The 23,101-nt window shown below is 45.2% G+C and overlaps 1 protein-coding gene across 2 annotated transcripts in view; it reads right to left on the bottom strand.

Annotated features, from left to right (window-relative positions):
* The window catches only part of LOC115128721 (ribosome biogenesis protein bop1), a 94,571-nt gene that overhangs the window by 9,200 nt on the left and 62,270 nt on the right, over positions 1 to 23,101 (bottom strand). For both annotated transcript variants that reach the window (XM_029658833.2, XM_029658832.2), the window contains exons 4-10: positions 18,275 to 18,429; positions 18,009 to 18,126; positions 15,194 to 15,295; positions 12,284 to 12,496; positions 11,741 to 11,902; positions 11,513 to 11,593; positions 10,865 to 10,934 (exon numbers count right to left, since the gene is read on the bottom strand). In XM_029658833.2, the coding sequence (XP_029514693.2) occupies positions 10,865 to 10,934; positions 11,513 to 11,593; positions 11,741 to 11,902; positions 12,284 to 12,496; positions 15,194 to 15,295; positions 18,009 to 18,126; positions 18,275 to 18,429 (901 nt within the window). The remainder of the gene's footprint in view (positions 1 to 10,864; positions 10,935 to 11,512; positions 11,594 to 11,740; positions 11,903 to 12,283; positions 12,497 to 15,193; positions 15,296 to 18,008; positions 18,127 to 18,274; positions 18,430 to 23,101) is intronic.

Raw genomic sequence — 23,101 nt, 5'->3', positions numbered from 1 at the left:
GTCACATACACATGGTTAGCAGATGTTAATGCGAGTGTAGCGAAATGCTTGTGCTTCTAGTTCCGACAATGCAGTGATAACCAACAAGTAATCTAACTAACAATTCCAAAACTACTGTCTTATACACAGTGTAAGGGGATAAGGAATATGTACATAAGGATATATGAATGAGTGATGGTACAGAGCAGCATACAGTAGATGGTATCGAGTACAGTATATACATATGAGATGAGTATGTAGACAAAGTAAACAAAGTGGCATAGTTAAAGTGGCTAGTGACATAAGAATGCAGTCGATGATCTAGAGTACAGTATATACATATGCATATGAGATGAATAGTGTAGGGTAAGTAACATTATATAAGGTAGCATTGTTTAAAGTGGCTAGTGATATATTTACATCATTTCCCATCAACTCCCATTATTAAAGTGGCTGGAGTTGGGTCAGTGTCAATGACAGTGTGTTGGCAGCAGCCACTCAATGTTAGTGATTGCTGTTTAACAGTCTGATGGCCTTGAGATAGAAGCTGTTTTTCAGTCTCTCGGTCCCAGCTTTGATGCACCTGTACTGACCTCGCCTTCTGGATGATAGCGGGGTGAACAGGCAGTGGTTTGGGTGGTTGATGTCCTTGATGATCTTTATGGCCTTCCTGTAACATCGGGTGGTGTAGGTGTCCTGGAGGGCAGGTAGTTTGCCCCGGTGATGCGTTGTGCAGACCTCACTACCCTCTGGAGAGCCTTACGGTTGAGGGCGGAGCAGTTGCCGTACCAGGCGGTGATACAGCCCGCCAGGATGCTCTCGATTGTGCATCTGTAGAAGTTTGTGAGTGCTTTTGGTGACAAGCCGAATTTCTTCAGCCTCCTGAGGTTGAAGAGGCGCTGCTGCGCCTTCTTCACGACGCTGTCAGTGTGAGTGGACCAATTCAGTTTGTCTGTGATGTGTATGCCGAGGAACTTAAAACTTGCTACCCTCTCCACTACTGATCCATCGATGTGGATAGGGGGTGTTCCCTCTGCTGTTTCCTGAAGTCCACAATCATCTCCTTAGTTTTGTTGACGTTGAGTGTGAGGTTATTTTCCTGACACCACACTCCGAGGGCCCTCACCTCCTCCCTGTAGGCCGTCTCGTCGTTGTTGGTAATCAAGCCTACCACTGTTGTGTCGTCCGCAAACTTGATGATTGAGTTGGAGGCGTGCATGGCCACGCAGTCGTGGGTGAACAGGGAGTACAGGAGAGGGCTCAGAACGCACCCTTGTGGGGCCCCGTGTTGAGGATCAGCGGGAGGAGATGTTGTTGCCTACCCTCACCACCTGTGGGCGGCCCGTCAGGAATTCCAGTACCCAGTTGCACAGGGCGGGGTCGAGACCCAGGGTCTCGAGCTTGATGACGAGCTTGGAGGGTACTATGGTATTGAATGCCGAGCTGTAGTCGATGAACAGCATTCTCACATAGGTATTCCTCTTGTCCAGGTGGGTTAGGGCAGTGTGCAGTGTGGTTGAGATTGCATCGTCTGTGGACCTATTTGGGCGGTAAGCAAATTGGAGTGGGTCTAGGGTGTCAGGTAGGGTGGAGGTGATATGGTCCTTGACTAGTCTCTCAAAGCACTTCATGATGACGGAAGTGAGTGCTACGGGGCGGTAGTCGTTTAGCTCAGTTACCTTAGCTTTCTTGGGAACAGGAACAATGGTGGCCCTCTTGAAGCATGTGGGAACAGCAGACTGGTATAGGGATTGATTGAATATGTCCGTAAACACACCGGCCAGCTGGTCTGCGCATGCTCTGAGGGCGCGGCTGGGGATGCCGTCTGGGCCTGCAGCCTTGCGAGGGTTAACACGTTTAAATGTCTTACTCACCTCGGCTGCAGTGAAGGAGAGACTGCATGTTTTCGTTGCAGGCAGTGTCAGTGGCACTGTATTGTCCTCAAAGCGGGCAAAAAAGTGATTTAGTCTGCCTGGGAGCAAGACATCCTGGTCCGTGACTGGGCTGGGTTTCTTCTTGTAGTCCGTGATTGACTGTAGACCCTGCCACATGCCTCTTGTGTCTGAGCCATTGAATTGAGATTCCACTTTGTCTCTGTACTGACGCTTAGCTTGTTTAATAGCCTTGCGGAGGGAATAGCTGCATTGTTTATATTCGGACATATTACCAGACACCTTGCCCTGATTAAAAGCAGTGGTTCGCGCTTTCAGTTTCACGCGGATGCTGCCATCAATCCACGGTTTCTGGTTTGGGAATGTTTTTATCGTTGCTATGGGAACGACATCTTCGACGCACGTTCTAATGAACTCGCACACCGAATCAGCGTATTCGTCAATATTTCCATCTGACGCAATACGAAACATGTCCCAGTCCACGTGATGGAAGCAGTCTTGGAGTGTGGAGTCAGCTTGGTCTGACCAGCGTTGGACAGACCTCAGCGTGGGAGCCTCTTGTTTAAGTTTCTGCCTGTAGGCAGGGATCAGCAAAATGGAGTCGTGGTCAGCTTTTCCGAAAGGGGGGCGGGGCAGGGCCTTATATGCGTCGCGGAAGTTAGAGTAACAATTATCCAAGGTTTTACCACCCCTGGTTGCGCAATCGATATGCTGGTAAAATTTAGGGAGTCTTGTTTTCAGATTAGCTTTGTTAAAATCCCCAGCTACAATGAATGCAGCCTCCGGATAAATGGTTTCCAGTTTGCAAAGAGTTAAATAAAGTTCGTTCAGAGCCATCGATGTGTCTGCTTGGGGGGGGATATATACGGCTGTGATTATAATCGAGGAGAATTCTCTTGGAAGATAATGCGGTCTACATTTGATTGTGAGGAATTCTAAATCAGGTGAACAGAAGGATTTGAGTTCCTGTATGTTTCCTTCATCACACCATGTCTCGTTAGTCATGAGGCATACGCCCCCGCCACTCTTCTTACCAGAAAGATGTTTGCACAAGAAGCATCCAGGTAAAACATCAATGATAATTGCTTGCTTGCGCGACCTGTAGCCCCCCCCCGTTAACCTGGCTATTTTGACCCCCGTTCCCGACACACACAGGCGCGCACATACTAGTACGCACGTCTTGCTACTACGGAGGACAGAAAGGTGGACACCAGCTCTCAAACTCTCAAGGAAGACGTTGTCCTCATCCGTCAGATACACACCATCCCTACAGTACAAATGCACGAGATAAATTGCACAGGTTGTAAACAATCCTTTTCAGGCGCCACTTTCTGTCATTTGAGAAGCTAAGAAACGTGTCAAGTTGGCCCAAGTGGAGCTGACGAACGACCTATGCTTATTAATAAGCACACAGTACGTTGCACACTATCAGTATGTATGTATGTTCTGTTCCAAATCTGTGAGTACACCCATCTGTTTTCATATTTGTAATGCCATTTGGGAATTTGTGCTGTTTTAGTGGAGTTGGACAGCTGTGGAAAGGGGGAGACCTAGTCAGTTGTACAACTGAATGCATTCAACTGAAATGTGTCTTCCTCATTTAACCCAACCCCTCTGAATCAGAGAGGTGCGGGGAGCTGCCTTAATCAACATCCACGCCATCGACGCCCAGGGAACACTGGGTTATCTGCCTTGCTCAGGGACATAACATATCTGTACTGTTACTGACCCTATGCTCCTACCCGCCAGGCTACCTGCCACTGTGTACAGCATTACTAAGCACGTTTGCAGATAAAGGATTTACAACACCTATCCATTGTCAGTTTTGTAAATATGTATTGTTTTGTACTTGTCTAATGACTTTATTAGTGTGTCAGGAGTTACTATTTGCTATTGATGAGCCACAGGTTTATGCAGGATTTTTTTGTTCAAGCCCAGTGCGCTACCACACCTTATTCTACTACTCGGCGGTTCACCGAGACCTCGGCGGTTCACCGAGACCTCGGCTGTGTTCACCGAGACCATCCCTGAATTGTACAGTGCCGTCGGAAAGTATTCAGACCCTTTGACCTTTTTCCACATTGTGACATTACAGCTTTATTCTAAAATGTATTACATCGGTTTTTACCCCTCAAATCTTCACAATACCCCATAAAAACAGTAAAAAAAATGTAGCACTGAAGTCTCACACTTACATTAGTATTCAGACCCTTTACTCAGTACCTTGGCAGCGATTACAACCTTAAGTCTTCTTGGGTATGACTTTACGAGCTTGTAAAGCTGTATTTGGGGAGTTTCTCCCATTCTTCTCTGCAGATCCTCTCAAACTCTCAGGTTGGATGGGGAGCATCTCTGCACAGCTAGTTTCAGGTCTCTTCAGAGATGTTCGATCGGGTTTAAGTCAGGGTTCTGGCTGAGCCACTCAAGGACATTCAGAGACTTGCCCCGAAGCCATTCCTGCGTTGTTGTGTTGGCTGTGTGCTTAGGGTCGTTGTTCTGTTGGAAGGTGAACCTTCGCCCCAGTCTGAGGTCCTGAGAAATTTGGAGCGGGTTTTCATCAAGGATGTCACTATACTTTGCTCCGTTCATCTTTCCCCTGATCCTGAGTAGTCTCCCAGTCCCTGCTGCAGAAAAACATCCCCACAGCATGATGCTGCCATCGCCATGTTTCACCGTAGGGATGGTGCCAGGTTTCCTCCAGACGTGATGCTGTGCGTTCAGGCCAAAGAGTTCAATCTTGGTTTCATCAGACCAGAGAATCTTGTTTCTCATGGTCAGAGACCCTTTAGGTGCCTTTTGGCAAACTCAGTGTGCTGTCATGTGCCTTTTACTGATGAGTGGCTTCCGTCTGGCCACTCTACAATAAAGGCCTAATCGGTGAAGTGCTGCAGAGATTCTTGTCCTTCTGGAAGGTTCTCCTATCTCCACAGAGGAACTCTGGAGCTCTGTCAGAGTGACCATCGGGTTCTTGGTCACCTCCCCGACCAAGGCTCTTCTCCCCCGATTGCTCAGTTTGGCCAGCTCTAAGAAGTGTCTTGGTGATTCCAAACTTCTTCCATTTAAGAATGATGGAGGCCACTGTGTGCTTGGGGACCTTCAATGCTGCAGAAATGTGCTTGGTACCTTTCCCCAGATCTGTGCCTTGACACAATCCTGTCTCGGAGCTCTACGGAGAATTCCTTCGACCTCATGTCTTGGTTTTTGCTCTGACATGCACTGTCAACTGAGGGATCTTTATATAGACAGGTGTGTGCCTTTCCAAATCATGTCCAATCAATTGAATTTACCACAGGTGGACTCCAATCAAGTTGTAGAAACATCAAGGATGATCAATGGAAATAGGATGCACCTGAGCACAATTTCAAGTCTCATAGCAAAGGGCCTGAATACTTATGTAAATAAGGTATTTTTCTTGTTTTTAATAAATTTGCTAAAATCTGTTTTCGCTTTGTCATTTACTGAGTGGCTTACATTTTTTTTTTGTTTACCTTTAAAATCAGTAGTTAATGAAATAAATACATATAACTACATTATTTCCGTTGCCATTTGTTGTATAATCCAGTTTGTTTCTGGATCAAAAAGGGCCTTCGGTGGTGGGCGGTGGCAGTGGGGGCAGCAGAACTTTTCCAACATGTTAGAGGCCACCCATATTTAAAAAAAAGAAGCCTTTATCAGTTGTATAGTACATTTCCTGAAATTCTACACATTCTACCACGTAGCTGCAATTCTATGCTTTTCCCCATGGCTAATGTGATGTTCTTTTGCTGAAACGTAAAAATCAACACGGTTAAATTCATTGTTTTTTTAATTGAATTACCCTGATTGTTAAGCTTTTATTTTGGTGAATCTTATAAAACAATATATAGGTCCATTTGCTTTTCTACATACTTTTATTTTGGTGAATCTTATAAAACAATATATAGGTCCATTTGCTTTTCTACATACTTTTATTTTGGTGAATCTTATAAAACAATATATAGGTCCATTTGCTTTTCTACATACTTTTATTTTGGTGAATCTTATAAAACAATATATAGGTCCATTTGCTTTTCTACATACTTTTATTTTGGTGAATCTTATAAAACAATATATAGGTCCATTTGCTTTTCTACATACTTTTATTTGTTTTTTTGTCTTAAGTTTACACTGAAAGTGTTTTTCCATAACAATGTCGGCTTAAGCGGGCAGCCCAATGGTTTATATGGCAGACAAATCCCTGGTATCATCACCTTCCAATGTAAAAACCATGGACATTAAAAACAGAAGTAGGCATTGGTCCGAAGCTGAAAAATAAAAGGACATTTTACATGAGCACCACCCATGTGCTACGAAAAGTTTTCAAAGACACAGCTTTGACCCACAGTAGCCATGTTGGTATATTGTACTTCCAACCATGTGTAGGCAGGTTCCTCTGGGTGGTGGACCATTCTTGATAGACATAAAAAAAAAACAGTAGCGTTGCAGTTCTTGACACAAACCGGTTCGCCTGGCACCTACTACCATACCCCATTCAAAGGCACTTAAATACATTTGTCTTGCCCATTCACCCTTCATGTCTCAAGGCATAAAAATATTTTCTTAACCTCTCTCCTCCCCTTCATCTACACTGATTTGAGTGGATTTATCAAGTGACATAAGGGATCATAGCATTCACGTGGTCAGTCTGTCATAGAAAGCGCAAGTGTTCTTAATGTTTTGTACATATCTGACAAGGACCCTCACAAAAACATGACAATCAGTTCGTTATAGTACCATCTTGGTAGTGATGCCGCTGGTGGGTGTCATTTCCAACTGGTTCTTAGGGCTGTGTTCTTCCTGTTGTGACCTCACAGAGGCCTCTGTCCCTGGGCTGCCCGCCTGGGACGGACCACTCACATGTCCACAACCAGCCCAGATAATTTGCAGTTGTGTTCCAAAGCAACACTTGTGTGTTCTTTTACAAGAATGACTAGCTATATTCAGCTGGGTTTGATGTTGTGGATAGGAGAAAGAGAGAGAAGGGGATTAACTAGGGGAGTTAACCCAACCTTAGTGTCTATGATGGCACAGGTCCTTCAAAACAAAATGTGAGGGGCCAGCTCTGGCCCAACCAGATGTGGTTAGTAAAAGGCAGGCTACATTTCTATGAGACAAACCTGTTCCATACATAGGATTCCGTAGTTCCATAAAAAGCCAGTGACATTCTAATCCCAACCCGACCAGCGTGTGGAGGAAGGCATTCCGTCCTTCCCGGTCATAACCACCAGGGAAGGGTTGAAGGTTGAGTGTTCAGCCCTATCCAGAGTTCAGAGGGAACACCACCCGCAGGGCTGGAGCTGGAGGAGCTGCCACCACACCAAGTTACCCATTGTGGCCACATCATTAGTATGGAATGTGGAGCTGGGAACACCAGAACCCCAGTTTGTTTACTGCTGGGAGTGTGGGTGTGAATATACAGTACACAGAGTCAAGCCCGAGTCCAACCCAGGATGATCAGTACAATGTCCCACGTCTGTGTCTCATAACACTCTATTCCCTCCATCAGTGTTTCCCAACCCTGGTCCTCCAGTACCCCCAACACTGCACAGTTTCGTTGTACCCCTTGACAAACACACCTCATTCAACTCACTGAAGGCTTGATAATTAGTTGACAAGTTCAATCAAGTGTGCTTGTCCAGGGTTACAATAAAAATGTGTACTGTTGAGGGTACTCAAGGACCAGTGTTGGGAAACTACACAGTGCACTACTTTTGACCAAAGCCCTGTGGTTGGTACCTATGGGCCCTGGTGAAATGTAGTACACTATATAGGGAAGAGGATTCCACTTGGGACTGAGACTATAACGGTTGTAAGAGGTTCGGAATGCCTCTAACAACAGTTAAAAAACAATTGGCATACTTATAAAGTGTATAAAAGTCACTCCAGTCCTGAAAGAAGAGAGGGCATGCTGGGTGTGGGGTAGGTCATAGTCATGTTTTACAGTTTTGGACGTCTCCAGAAGAATGTATGACACAACCGACAAATGATTTCACAGCATTACTTTGGTTTCCTGTTACAAGTGGGGTTTTTTGTTGTTGATTTTTTATATATATTTTTTTACATGGGGACATTGTCTGGCTGTGTTTTTACTGCTGTTGGCCTAGGTAGCTTCTTCGTAATAGCATTTTCCAACTTTATCGTGGTTGAGTTAGTGAGCAGTGAGTACGGGCTTGGTGGGGTTGGCGTTAGCCCCCTGCGCTAGCTAGCACTACGCCAGACAGTCCCCTATTTGGAGACAGGGTGGGTCGAAGAAACAGCCATCATTAAAAAGCACCACACACAGATATGGAATGAATTATCTGTCAACCCTCACACAATAGGAAAACAAATTGAAGAAGGGGGGAGCTGCAATTCCTGGGAGGTTGTCAACTGCCATTTTTACTGTGGGAAAGAGGGTTTTACGACTGGTTTAATATATTTTACAGCAATACAAAAGAGTGCCGCTGACTGTAGTGGTTTTGCATATGGGTCTTTATGAATCCTTTATTATGGACGGCTTAACAGATATTGCCACTAAATTGCTGCCAGGCAGCCTCACTCACTCACTCTATCCTTCCTTCTTCACCTCCCTCTCCAGTCTCTCTGACTAGCCCACGTCACCCCTCTCCCACTCCTTCCTCGACTTGGAGGGCCTGGTACTAGTGTGAACGGAAACGTAATCAAAACAGGTGCTATTGCCACCATTATGTAGTCGTCCCTGTAGGCGACTGACCAGTCAATTCAGTGCTGATATTAAACTATATACCATACAGTAAATCCCTACAGTATGACAATGGCTTGGGGAATAGAGATTTCCATGGCTGTCATAGAAGAGTAAGGCCAGGGAATAAAGTTCTTAAACAACATGTAGGGTTGGTCCCTTGTTTCATGAGCAGAAATAAAAGATCCCAGAAATGTTTCATATGCACAAAAAGCGTATTTCTCTCATTCTGTGCACACATTTGTTTACCTCTCTGTTAGTGAGCATTTCTCCTTTGCCAAGATAATCCATCCACCTGACACGTGTGGCATATCAAGAAGCTGATTCAACACCATGATCATTACACAGCTGCACCTTGTGACGGGGACAATAAAAGGCCACTAAAATGTGTGGTGTGACAAAATTGCACAATGCCACAGATGTCTCAAGTTGAAGGAGCGTGCAATTGGAATGCTGAGTGCAGGAATGTCCACCAGAGCTGTTGACAGAGAATTGAATGTTAATTTCTCTACCATAAGCCGCCTCCGTCATTTTAGAGAATTCGGCAGTACGTCCAACCGGCCTCACAACCACAGACCACGTGTATGGCGTTGTATGGGTGAGCGGTTTTCTGATGTCAATGTTGTGAACAGAGTGCCCCATGGTGGCGGGTGGGGTTATGTTATGGGCAGGCATAAGCTGACAAGGAACACAATTGTATTTTATTGTTGGCAATTTGAATGCACAGAGATACTGTGACGAGATCCTGAGGCCCATTGTCGTGCCATTTATCCGCGAAGGAGATGTGTTGCGCTGCAGGAGGGTATTGGTCACATCAGATACTGACTGGTTTTCTGATCCACACGCCTACCTTTTCTTTTTTAAAGGTATCTGTGACCAACAGATGCATATCTGTATTCCAAGTCATGTGAAATCCATATATACACATATATATATTTACATACGTGTATATATATTTACACACACACACAACTGTAACTCAGTAAAATCTTTGAAATTGTTGCGTTTATATATTTGTTCAGTGTATTTCATAAATGTATATTTTTCTCAATACGTCCTGAACTTTTCATACTGTACAGTTACTACAACAATTTACCTATTCAGACCAAGTTACACTGGCCTTTGTCCTGGTGCTGAGTAAAGAGTTCAAATCTCCAGTCAGCAATACCTCATGACTGTGGAAAGACAAAGCCATCCTCATTTTATATGGCTGGGGCCCTTACTTCATATCTGACAGTGTCCCCCAGGCTCAGAACATATTAAACTGAGGGAAACTAGCCAACACTGAGTGAGTAATCTACAGACCCTCGTTCCCTCACCTCCATGTTATTAAATTCACATCCATGTCTATCAAGTGTTACTGCTTTGAAATCATACGTTGTTTTCCTGTTAAGAATCTGTAGTCAATGTGTATAATTACATCTACTTCTAACGGCTACTCTTCATCACCAAAAGGAGAACAATTAGGGATGACTTTCTACATCAGGGATCCTCAACTGGCGGCCCGTGGGCCAAACTGGTTTTCAGAGACAATACATAAGAGACTGTGAAATCAGCTGTAAGTGATTTTAATTTAGGAACACTTCCCAAGTAATCCCACGGATAATAGAGAGAAGTGATCGTAAACAAATGTAACCAAGGTATGACAAAAGATGATGTTTTATTATATCCGTTTGGGCTTCTTGCAGTCAATTTGCTTTCTATTAATGATTTGTAATTATGTTCCAGCCCCAACACCCCCGACCATCCGCTCAAGAAAAAAAATCGTCCCGCGGCTGAATCTAGTTGATGATCCCTGTTCTACATAGTACTAACATTCACAACCCAAGTAAAGTCTTAGCCTACTGTTCTCTGACTGACCGTGGAGAACAGCCAGCTAGCCAGAAGTTAGAAAAGACAAAGACTATTTAAATCTAAGATGGATGAGGGGAAAAGGAGACAGGCTATAGGAAGCTATCTGTGATTGATTTATCCTTCTAGATGTGTGCCAGAAAGTAAGTATGGCCTGCCCCTCCCTCTCTCTCTCCCTCCCTCCCTCACTCACTGACACTTCCTGGAACACACAGTCATTATGACATCATGGCTCACACTTTCAGGACGATTTAAGCGGTCAGTTAACTACTGACTCAGAAACAGGCACAATAAAGAAATAGAGTGCCAGCAAGACAGTTTGCTACTGACTAAGAAAAAGGCAAACTGATGAGCTAGCCAAGCAGCAGCTGAGTCAGAGATGTTACTACATCACATGAAAGATGAATAGGGAGTTAACACTGACCTGAGACCAGCCATTGGCCAGTGGGAGATGCACTGATGGAACGCACCAGACTGCTGTGGCCAATGTACACCTGTTGAGAGGACACATCATTATGATTGGTACTGACTTAACTTACTTATTTCGGATCATCACCCCACCGTGTGACATAGCAAGATTTTCTAACAAATACATGGAAGTCTTCCATCTCAGGTAACTCAAGCTAGCAGTAAAATCAGATTTAAAAAACATAAAACAACATCTCAAAGAGGACTGTGAAAAGACACACACACACTACTCTTAGTAATGTAGTATTGTAATTGCGTAATGTAATAGTGGAGAAATGTACATTTGTATAATGCACATTGTTTTGTTTGATGTAATGTAGTTTCCTGTTTGGGTCCCAGGAAGAGGAGCTGCGGCCTTGGCAACAGCTAATGGGGATTCTAATAAAATAATAAATTATCCTGTATTTTAAGGCTTATCCAGAAATGACAATTAAACCAAACATGTAAAGTAATTTTCTGAGAATGGTGCTGGATCATTTGACATAAAGAAGGGACAAGTTGATGAAAATGCTTTAAACAAAAAAGGTTCAAATCCAGGCATGTCACATGATTGCGCAAAATACAGGACAAAATATATTCCCAGCAGTTCCAGTGGTTGACCTACCAGGGACATGGTGGTGGGGAAGGGCTGCAGGTCCTTGGGTTTGGGCAGCTTGGGGATCAGATCTTCTGGATTCACATTCACCTGTGGAGACCAAGTGAGGTGAATAGAGTTGAGGAACGTGTTGAGAACCACCTGATGGGTCCTTCAAAATTAGCTGCTTTTCTTTATGAGCATCTTCAAACCAATGTCCTATTTATCCAGACATTCAGGCAGGGTCTGTAGTCTCACCCTCATCTTGCGTTGGCGGGGACACAGGTAGAGGTCGAGGCAGCGTTCAAATCGCTCGTGGATGAAGCGGGAGAAGGCGGGCACGGCCCTCAGACAGGAGTGTTTCTGGGGGAGGAACGGGAGCTTCCTGTCCTCTGCATCCTGCTGTTCCCACGCCATTCTCTGACATGGGGATAAAGAACCAATGGTGGGTGAGTATGGTGGCTGCTCCACTGGATGTCATAAGGTGAATGCACCAATTTGTAAGTCGCTCTGGATAAGAGCGTCTGCTAAATGACTTAAATGTAAATGTAAATGTGAGTATACTAATGACTGGCTTGTACACTGGTTAATGATTGGTCTGTGTACTGTGACTATAGTTACAAGGAGGGAACTCGGGACCAAAATGCTAGTTGTTCTATGCTACCAATTGATCTGCTGCAGTACAATTTTAGCCAAATTACTAAGAGAATGAGGTCATTCATGATGTTGCAAAAAAAAACATCTGTCCAAGTATGTGTGTGCAGCAAATAGTTTCATAATTAGGCATAATGAACTATTTACCTCTTCCTCTGTGAGCAGGTACTCAGGTGGAGGGTTGTAGGACTCCTCGTGTCCGGGCAGCCTCATCTTGGGGGCAGGGACGTGCATCTTGTGGCGCCCCAGGATGGCGTTGGGGTCCTCCTTGGCCCACAGGTCGTAGTACTGAGGGGTGGTCTCTTTGGGCTTACGGGGCTTGATCCAACCCATCTTTATGGCATGGACCAGCTTCGAAACCTGGGACAGAGAGAGAGGACAACAGTAGTGGTGAAACCTAAGTGTGTGTGTTCCCACAAATAATAATAATAATGTCAAAAAATGAATAGAAGGTATCGAAGGTATTTGGTTAATAAAAAAATGAATAGTTAATAAAGGTTTATAATGCAAGGGGAGTCTCTAATGGTATTTGGTTTAATATAAGAGACTAATGGTAGTTTATAATGCAAGGAGTCTCTAATGGTATTGGTGGGTTAATGCAAGGGGAGTCTCTAATGGTATTGGTGGGTTAATAATGCTACGGTTTATAATGCAACTGGTGGGGAGTCTAAATGGTACTGGTGGGTTAATAATGCAAGGGGAGTCTCTAATGTACTGGTGGGACAGTTTATAATGCAAGGGGAGTCTCTAATGGTATTGGTGGGTTAATAATGATACGGTTTATAATGCAAGGGGAGTCTCTAATGGTATTGGTGGGTTAATAATGATACGGTTTATAATGCAAGGGGAGTCTCTAATGGTATTGGTGGGTTAATAATGATACGGTTTATAATGCAAGGGGAGTCTCTAATGGTATTGGTGGGTTAATAATGCTACGGTTTATAATGCAAGGGGAGTCTCTAATGGTATTGGTGGGTTAATAAAGAGACAGTTTATAATGCAAGGGGAGTCTCTAATGGTATTGGTGGGTTTATAATGCAAGGGGAGTCTCTAATGTACTGGTGGGTTAATAATGCTACGGTTTATAATGCAAGGGGAGTCTCTAATGCACTGGTGGGTTAACAAAGAGAGTTTATAATGCAAGGGGGGTCTAATGGTATTGGTGGGTTAATAATGCAAGGGGAGTCTCTAATGGTATTGGTGGGTTAATAATGCAAGGGGAGTCTCTAATGGTATTGGTGGGTTAATAATGCTACGGTTTATAATGCAAGGGGAGTCTCTAATGGTATTGGTGGGTTAATAATGCTACGGTTTATAATGCAATTGGTGGGTTAATAATGCAAGGGGAGTCTCTAATGGTATTGGTGGGTTAATAATGCAAGGGGAGTCTCTAATGGTATGGGTTAATAATGCTACGGTTTATAATGCAAGGGAGTCTAATGGTAATGCTACGGTTTATAATGCAAGGGGAGTCTAATGGTATTGGTGGGTTAATAATGCAAGGGGAGTCTCTAATGGTATTGGTGGTTTTAATAATGCTCTAATGGTATTGGTTTATAACGGTTTATATTGGTGGGTTAATAATGCTACGGTTTATACGGCATGCAAGTTAATGGTATTATTGGGTTAATAAAGAGACAGTTTATAATGCAAGGGGAGTCTCTAATGGTTAATAATTGGTTTATGGGAGTTAATAATGTTTAAGGGGAGTCTGGTATTGGTGGGTTAATAATGGTATAATGTACTGGTGGGTTTAATAATGCTAATGGTATTGGTTTATAATGCAAGGGGAGTCTCTAATGGTATTGGTGGGTTAATAATGCTACGGTTTATAATGCAAGGAGTCTCTAATGGTATTGGTGGGTTAATAATGCTAACGGTTTATAATGCAAGGAGTCTCTGGTGGGTTAATGGTATTGCAAGGGGGTTAATAATGTTAATACGGTTTATAATGCAAGGGGAGTCTCTAATGTATTGGTGGGTTAATAATGCTACGGTTTATAATGCAAGGGGAGTCTCTAATGGTATTGGTGGGTTAATAATGCTACGGTTTATAATGCAAGGGGAGTCTCTAATGTACTGGTGGGTTAATAATGCTACGGTTTATAATGCAAGGGGAGTCTCTAATGGTATTGGTGGGTTAATAATGCTACGGTTTATAATGCAAGGGGAGTCTCTAATGGTATTGGTGGGTTAATAATGCAAGGGGAGTCTCTAATGGTATTGGTGGGTTAATAATGCAAGGGGAGTCTCTAATGGTACTGGTGGGTTAATAATGCTACGGTTTATAATGCAAGGGGAGTCTCTAATGGTATTGGTGGGTTAATAATGCTACGGTTTATAATGCAAGGGGAGTCTCTAATGGTATTGGTGGGTTAATAAAGGAGTCTCTAATGGTATTGGTGGGTTAATTAGGAGTCTCTAATGGTATTGGTGGGTTAATAAAGGAGTCTCTAATGTACTGGTGGGTTAATAATGCTACGGTTTATAATGCAAGGGGAGTCTAATGGTATTGGTGGGTTTATAATGCAAGGGGAGTCTCTAATGGTACTGGTGGGTTAATAATGCTACGGTTTATAATGCAAGGGGAGTCTCTAATGGTATTGGTGGGTTAATAATGATACGGTTTATAATGCAAGGGGAGTCTCTAATGGTATTGGTGGGTTAATAATGCTACGGTTTATAATGCAAGCGCGGGGTCTGTAAGCCTCCAATTTCAGAATCCCCATTTTAACTAAATGTCACCTTTGCTTGCACTTCAACTATGAGGGGATCATTACATTACAATGCCACATGTGGGTGCAGTTAGGAGTAATGTGAGCATTTTCATTTTACTCCCACTATTTACTGTTAATATAAATACAGATTTACAGCATAAAACAAAGATGTTGAGTGAGCAGAGAGAGAAGAACAGAGGGGTATTGAGGGGGGGAGAGAGGGGGCACAGATAGACAGAGACACAGAGAGAGAGAGAACAAGAGAGCGAGAGAGAGAGAATGAGGGAGAGGAGAGAAAGAGAACGAGAGAGAGAGAGAACAAGAGAGAGCGAGAGAGAACCTTCTCCTTCTCTATGAGCGAGGGGATGAAGCTCCGTTTGTCCTGGGGCCTGTTGGTCACCGGATGGACCATGACCTCGTTGGTGAAGAAGTCCACTGACGGCTAAAAGAAAAACAGAGTTTATGAGAGCGAAAAGGAGAGAGATATACACTGCTCAAAAAATAAAGGGAACACTTAAACAACACAATGTAACTCCAAGTCAATCACACTTCTGTGAAATCAAACTGTCCACTTAGGAAGCAACACTGAATGACAATAAATTTCACATGCTGTTTTCAAATGGAATAGACAACAGTTGGAAATTATAGGCAATTAGCAAGACACCCCCAATAAAGGAGTGGTTCTGCAGGTGGTGACCACAGACCACTTCTCAGTTCCTGTGCTTCCTGGCTGATGTTTTGGTCACTTTTGAATGCTGGCGGTGCTTTCACTCTAGTGGTAGCATGAGAGTCTTACAACCCACACAAGTGGCTCAGGTAGTGCAGCTCATCCAGGATGGCACATCAATGCGAGCTGTGGCAAGAAGGTTTGCTGTGTCTGTCAGCGTAGTGTCCAGAGCATGGAGGCGCTACCAGGAGACAGGCCAGTACATCAGGAGACGTGGAGGAGGCCGTAGGAGGGCAACAACCCAGCAGCAGGACCGCTACCTCCGCCTTTGTGCAAGGAGGAGCAGGAGGAGCACTGCAAAATGACCTCCAGCAGGCCACAAATGTGCATGTGTCTGCTCAAACGGTCAGAAACAGACTCCATGAGGGTGGTATGAGGGCCTGACGTCCACAGGTGGGGGTTGTGCTTACAGCCCAACACCGTGCAGGATGTTTGGCATTTGCCAGAGCACACCAAGATTGGCAAATTCGCCACTGGCGCCCTGTGATCTTCACAGATGAAAGCAGGTTCACATTGAGCACGTGACAGAGTCTGGAGACGCCGTGGAGAACGTTCTGCTGCCTGCAACATCCTCCAGCTGACCGGTTTGGCGGTGGGTCAGTCATGGTGTGGGGTGGCATTTCTTTGGGGGGGCCGCACAGCCCACCATGTGCTCGCCAGAGGTAGCCTGACTGCCATTAGGTACCGAGATGAGATCCTCAGACCCCTTGTGAGACCATATGCTGGTGCGGTTCCTCCTAATGCAAGACAATGCTCATGTGGCTGGAGTGTGTCAGCAGTTCCTGCAAGAGGAAGGCATTGATGCTATGGACTGGCCCGCCCGTTCCCCAGACCTGAATCCAATTGAGCACATCTGGGACATCATGTCTCGCTCCATCCACCAACGCCACGTTGCACCACAAACTGTCCAGGAGTTGGCGGATGCTTTAGTCCAGGTCTGGGAGGAGATCCCTCAGGAGACCATCCGCCACCTCATCAGGAGCATGCCCAGGCGTTGTAGGGAGGTCATACAGGCACGTGGAGGCCACACACACTACTGAGCCTCATTTTGACTTGTTTTAAGGACATTACATCAAAGTTGGATCAGCCTGTAGTGTGGTTTTCCACTTTACATTTTGAGTGTGACTCCAAATCCAGACCTCCATGGGTTGATCAATTTGATTTCCATTGATCATTTTTGTGTGATTTTGTTGTCAGCACATTCAACTATGTAAAGAAAAAAGTATTTAATAAGAATATTTCATTCATTCAGATCTAGGATGTGTTATTTTAGTGTTCCCTTTATGTTTTTGGACCAGTGTATATCACAAGCTGTGGGAAGTTTAATAGACAGCCCAATTGACCCAACTAGAATCATTGGACCACCAAAGGTTCAAGACAGGTAGCAGCTGATGACGACATGACTGACTGACAGCCTGGGATTTTTCTTTATTTTACAGTTCTGGTGTTAAAAGTTTAAAAACACTTGTTTTTGCTACTGACACATTTTCTATTTTATTTTATAACATTTGAGTTATTTTGCAAACACTTTTATACAGAGCGACTTACAGTACTGAGTGCATACATTTTCATATATGTTTGTACAGGTCTCCCGAAGTGCCACGCTCTACCAACAGACACACGGGACCAAGTGACTCATCTGTCGCTTGCTTTGCAGTGATCGGTTTAGTTTACATGCTTCTGTAATCCCACTGGCATTAACACGAGACAGAGAGCTGAGGCATTACATCCCTGACACCATCTAGGTTCCAGACACTACAGCAGGGCCTTCACAATTCAGTGTGTGTATGTGTGCATGCGTGTAACCCAATTAAAACCTCTCCAGCAAACCCTGCTTATTGCAGTAAAGGACAACTCTTCCCTCTCCAGTTGTGGGTTCAAATACTACTTAAATTCTTTAACAGACTCAAGCATTTGCGCCAGTCTGCCTGCAGTGCCAGGTGGAAAGGGTTTACAATTGTGGGACACTTGAATTGGTTCCATTGCAACAAGCAAGCTCATTCAGGCACAGCTAAAGTACCTGAAATGTATTCAAATTGTATTTGAACCCATGTCTGCTTTCGAAGGACTTGTTCTAAGTGGTGAAGAGAGCAGGGAGTGCAGACGAGGTTTGGGTTACGTTAGGAACATAAGTGGTTAATGGACCGAGGTCTAGTTTTCCCTCTCTAATGGCGGGTATGCTGTAGTCATTATCTGCTCAGTCATTGAACAGAGCCACCAGCCGCTGACGCGTCAAGTCAAAACTGGGTCATATTCCCTACACACCAAACAGGGGACGGACGAACTGAAACAGGGAGGGAATACTTAAAACGTTATCCAATAAGAAACGTTTGCCGTTGCAAAACATTTTGCTACGTTTGGCCCTGATGAATAGGACCTTGGTGCCGAGCAGACTTGAGAGCAGTCATAACATGACCCGAGTCTTTACCTCGTACTCATTGAAGTTGACGTCGCCGAACTGGCCCTTCTGAAGACGGTGCACCAGGTCCACCTGCTCGTCTGACAGACGGATGTCTGAGGCTGTCGTCTTGTCATGGACCGTACGCCTGGCGGAGATGGAGGGAGGGAGAGAGGGATGGAGAGAGGGACGGAGGGAGGGAGCGAGGGAGAAAGAGAGAGAAGCCAGGTCAGAAAACAGGTATACACATACGAGAGAGAGAGCTCATCTTCATCCTCTCCTCCTCCTCATCTCACCAGTAGTCTGGGTTCTCCATCTTGTCCAGGAACTCATCCAGCTCGTCTTTGTTCCTGATGGGCTTAAAGATCTTCTTCCCGTCCAGGTTATAGCCGATGTGAGGGTAGTCCTGGTACCACTCCATGGGAATGTTGCCCACCGTGTTACGAATGTCCTGGGAGAGAAAGGAGGGAGACAGAGAGAACCGTGTCAATAACCGTGTCGAAAAATACTCGAGGACTAAATGTTTGTCTTAGCATTAGACAAGCTTGCACAAGGGCTGTTACAGTCCTTCATATCACTTTTCATAGAACCCCCTCTGGCATAGTGGAATACAGAGTGGATATTTGTACTCTGGGAATAGAGTTTTTCTTTACCCTCATGAATAGACCCTCAGGCTGGACTGGCCTGCAAACACTCTCACCCTCATCATCCTTTTCCTCCATTCTATGAATGCTATTGGCTGGATGAGGCCTGGGACGGTAAGGTGGGTGGAGTACAGGGCCTGGCCTGGTGGGTGGAGTACAGAGCCTGGCCTGGTGGGTGGAGTACAGAGCAGTGCCTGGCCTGGTGGGTGGAGTACAGAGCAGGGCCTGGCCTGGTGGGTGGAGTACAGGGCAGGGCCTGGCCTGGTGGGTGGAGTACAGAGCAGAGCCTGGCCTGGTGGGTGGAGTACAGAGCAGAGCCTGGCCTGGTGGGTGGAGTACAGAGCCTGGCCTGGTGGGTGGAGTACAGAGCCTGGCCTGGTGGGTGGAGTACAGAGCCTGGCCTGGTGGGTGGAGTACAGAGCCTGGCCTGGCGGGTGGAGTACAGAGCAGGGCCTGGTGGGTGGAGTACAGAGCAGGGCCTGGCCTGGTGGGTGGAGTACAGAGCAGGGCCTGGCCTGGTGGGTGGAGTACAGAGCAGGGCCTGGCCTGGTGAGTGGAGTACAGAGCCTGGCCTGGTGGGTGGAGTACCAAGCCTGGCCTGGTGGGTGGAGTACAGAGCCTGGCCTGGTGGGTGGAGTACAGAGCCTGGCCTGGTGAGAAATCCAGCAGGTAAAATAACTCATTCCACAACCTCATTATACGACGATCGGAGTTATTAAACCAAATGAGTACAGTCTGAAAATAGAGATTCCTTTGTATGAGGAATGACACACACATTACACACCCACATGCTCGCACACACACACACACACGCTCGCACACACACACGCTCGCACACACACACACAGCTGAAAGCTCTCAGAAGTAGTGAGCCACTCTTTAATGCGGAGCCTGCACCTGTGAGTGATTTCAATAAAAACACCAGATCCAATTAGAAGGGATTGGGCAGAGGTGGCCACTTTTTCTCACAGCCAGCTGGGGAGACCCTCCCACACACACTGTCCATCCTCAAAGCCCCACTCAACACACACACACACACATAGAGAATGGGCATTGGCACCAACTCTAGCTCCAGGTGACCCTTGAGAGGTTGAGAAGGTTGTGTTGTTGCGACTACAGAAACGTGACAGTCAGGAAGCAGAAACAGAATAAATACTATTGTGATACTTCCTGTCTGGAAACACAATCTAACTGGCTGGTTGTTAATGGGTGACCTCTATAAAAGGTCACCCTGCCTTGCTAAGTCCAGACCTCTAGAGAGCTATCACGCCACCTCTGGAGACAGAACTACATGCTACTGCAAAAACAAAACATGTAGAATGATTCCGTGTGGTGGTTCACTGACTGTATGCCTGACCTTAGCCTTTCACCTAGCCTTGTCTCACACACACAAAACTCCACACTCAAACATGCACACACATTCTCCATATACACTGCTGCACTTCGTATGGGCTCCCGAGGGGCGCAGCGGTCTAAGGTGATGCATGTCAGTGCTAAAGGCATCACTACAGACCCTGGTTCAATTCCAGGCTGTATCACAACCGGCCGTGATTGGGAGTTCCATAGGGCAGCACACAATTGGCCCAGTGTCGTCCGGGTTAGAGAGTTTGGCCGGGGTAGGTCGTCATTTTAAATAAGAATTTGTTCATAACTGACTTGCCTAGTTAAATATAGGTCAAACATTTTTTATATTAAAAAAAAATGTGTATTATTTACCCTGCTGACAGTCTTTGATATGAAATACTGCATTGTTGGGAAAGAGCTTGCAAGTCAGCATTTCACTGTACTGTTTACACCTGCCGTGTCCTGTGCATCTGATAAATACACTGATTTGATATACTGTGTGCACAAAACATTAGGTACACCTGCTCTTTCCATGACAGACTGACCAGGTGAAAGCTATGATCCCTTATTGATGTCACTTGTTAAACCCACTTCAAATCAGTGCAGATGAAAGGGAGGAGACACATTAAAGAAGGATCTTTAGGACCTACCGGTCGCGGCCGGCTGCGACAGAGCCTGGGCGTGAACCCAGAGTCTCTGGTGGCAGAGCTAGCACTGCGATGCAGTGCCCTAGCCTACTGCGCCACCCGGGAGGCCCGTATGTCTGCTATTTATAGAGTGAAGTGTCTTTGAACAGGGTATGGTAGTAGAGGCCAGGTGCACTGGATCTGTGTCTACAACTGCAACAACGCTGCTGGGTTTGTCACGTGCAACAGCTTCTCAATATTAGGAAGTTGTTCCTAATGTTTTGTATATTCCCTGTCTATCTCCACAACCCTAGCCTGGATCAGTTTCAATCTCTATGCCTAACCATAACTTTCAAAACTGCCGGTCGAACATCCACATCTAACTGCATCCCTCACATTGATGTAGCCTGGTTAGCACTTAACCTGAACTTGTAGTACTAAGTTAGTGGACCATTCACAACATGCTAAACTGCACGAGGCCCAGACCCTCCACTTTAAGCTACAGTCAATTGCTAAACTGTACGAGGCCCAGACCCTCCACTTTAAGCTACAGTCAACTGCTAAACTGTACGAGGCCCAGACCCTCCACTTTCAGCTACTAAACTGAGGAGAAGCGAATGAGAAGGTCCAGTCAGCAAGCCACCCCACCACGACACAGCCCGATGGTCAACTCCAACCAACCCCAGTCCCCCTGGCCTGTGTCACTGTCACCAATGCCTCCCTGCTTCACTGGGGCCTGGAAGACTGGAGGAAAGAGAGAGTGTAACGGGGTCAACGACAGACAAAATGTTCCATTTGACGAGCTCCAGAATCACACATGACTTCTGGGCAAGAGAGACAGTGTTTCGGTCCGGGGGATCGAGTTTCGCCAAAGAGTGGGCTCTCACCTCCTCCAATGCACCGAGAGGAAGCCAGCGAAGCAAATGAGATTCAACAAGATGGGTTAGATCTGTGATTTATGCATCATTGTTTCCGACGTGTTGCCAGAATGTTAACTCCTGTTTTCTTAACCTCAACTTTCAAACGCAACCGTTTATTTTACTATGGTAAGGATGACTCCAATACATTGATATAACACTACAGGGACAAAGAAAAGCAAACATGACAACCCAATAGGATTCAGCTGGAAATAATAGATTGTAAATAGACTTAGAACAAAATGATTTGATCCCGGGGTTGACAAGAGACAAGGAGTTAGTACGCCAACAAGCAACGAGAATCAACAAAAAACACAGAAGAACTGAGATTGCACACTCTACCCTCACACAGTCATGTCGCCAATAACTATTCTTATATTGACCGTCCAGGTTATTAGCTGGCTTGACTCAATGTTGTTTTTTTAGCACTTACAAAAGGCTGCCGGTTGTTGCCTGGCTGGCTGCTGTTAGGACGGGATTTCAGGACCGAGTGTCAGACTGTGCTGATGGGAGTAACTGCTGGACTGGTCACTGCTGTGGGCCAGAGAGGACTTTGACTGTCACAGCTGGACAGTGTGTGTGTGTGTGTATGTATGTACAGTTGAAGTCGGAAGTTTACCCACACTTAAGTTGGAGTCATTAAAACTCATTTTTCAACCATTCCACAAATTTCTTGTTAACAAACTACAGTTTTGGCAAGTCGATTAGGACATCTACTTTGTGCATGACACAAGGAATTTTTCCAACAATTGTTTAGAGACAGATTATTTTACTTATAATTCACTGTGTCACAATTCCAGTGGGTCAGAAATGTACTAATTGACTGTGCCTTTAAACAGCTTGGAAAATTCCAGAAAATGATGTCATGGCTTTAGAAGCTTCTGATAGGCTAATTGACATCCTTTGAGTCAATTGGAGGTGTACTTGTGGATGTATTTCAAGGCCTACCTTCAAACGCAGTGCCTCTTTGCTTGACATCATGGGAAAATCAAAAGAAATCAGCCAAGACCTCAGAAAAAAGTTGTAAACCTCCACAAGTCTGGTTCATCCTTGGGAGTAATTTCCAAACGCTAGAAGGTACCACGTTAATCTGTACAAACAATAGTATGCAAGTATAAACACCATGGGACCACGCAGCCGTCATACCGCTCAGGAAGGAGTCGCCTTCTGTCTCCTAGAGATGAACGTACTTTGATGCAAAAAGTGCAAATCAATCCCAGAACAACAGCAGAGGACCTTGAAGATGCTGGAGGAAACAGGTACAAAAGTATCTATATCGACAGAACCTGAAAGGCCACTCAGCAACGAAGAAGCCACTGCTCCAAAACCACCATAAAAAGCCAGACTCCAGTTTGCAACTGCACATGGGGACAAAGACCGTACTTTTTGAGAATGTCCTCTAGTCTGATGAAACAACAATAGAACAGTTTGGCCATATCGACCATTGTTGTTTGGAGGAAAAAGGGGCAGGCTTGCAAGCCGAAGAACACCATCCCAACCGTGAAGCACGGGGGTGGCAGCATCATGTTGTGGGGGTGCTTTGCTGCAGGAGGGACTGGTGCACTTCACAAAATAGATTGCATCATGAGGAA

The sequence above is a fragment of the Oncorhynchus nerka genome, linkage group LG4 (assembly GCF_034236695.1).
Source record: "Oncorhynchus nerka isolate Pitt River linkage group LG4, Oner_Uvic_2.0, whole genome shotgun sequence".
In the NCBI taxonomy this organism is placed as follows: Eukaryota; Metazoa; Chordata; class Actinopteri; order Salmoniformes; family Salmonidae; genus Oncorhynchus; species Oncorhynchus nerka.
Note: the sequence above shows the minus strand (reverse complement) of the source record. Positions and strands in the feature narration are given on the sequence as shown.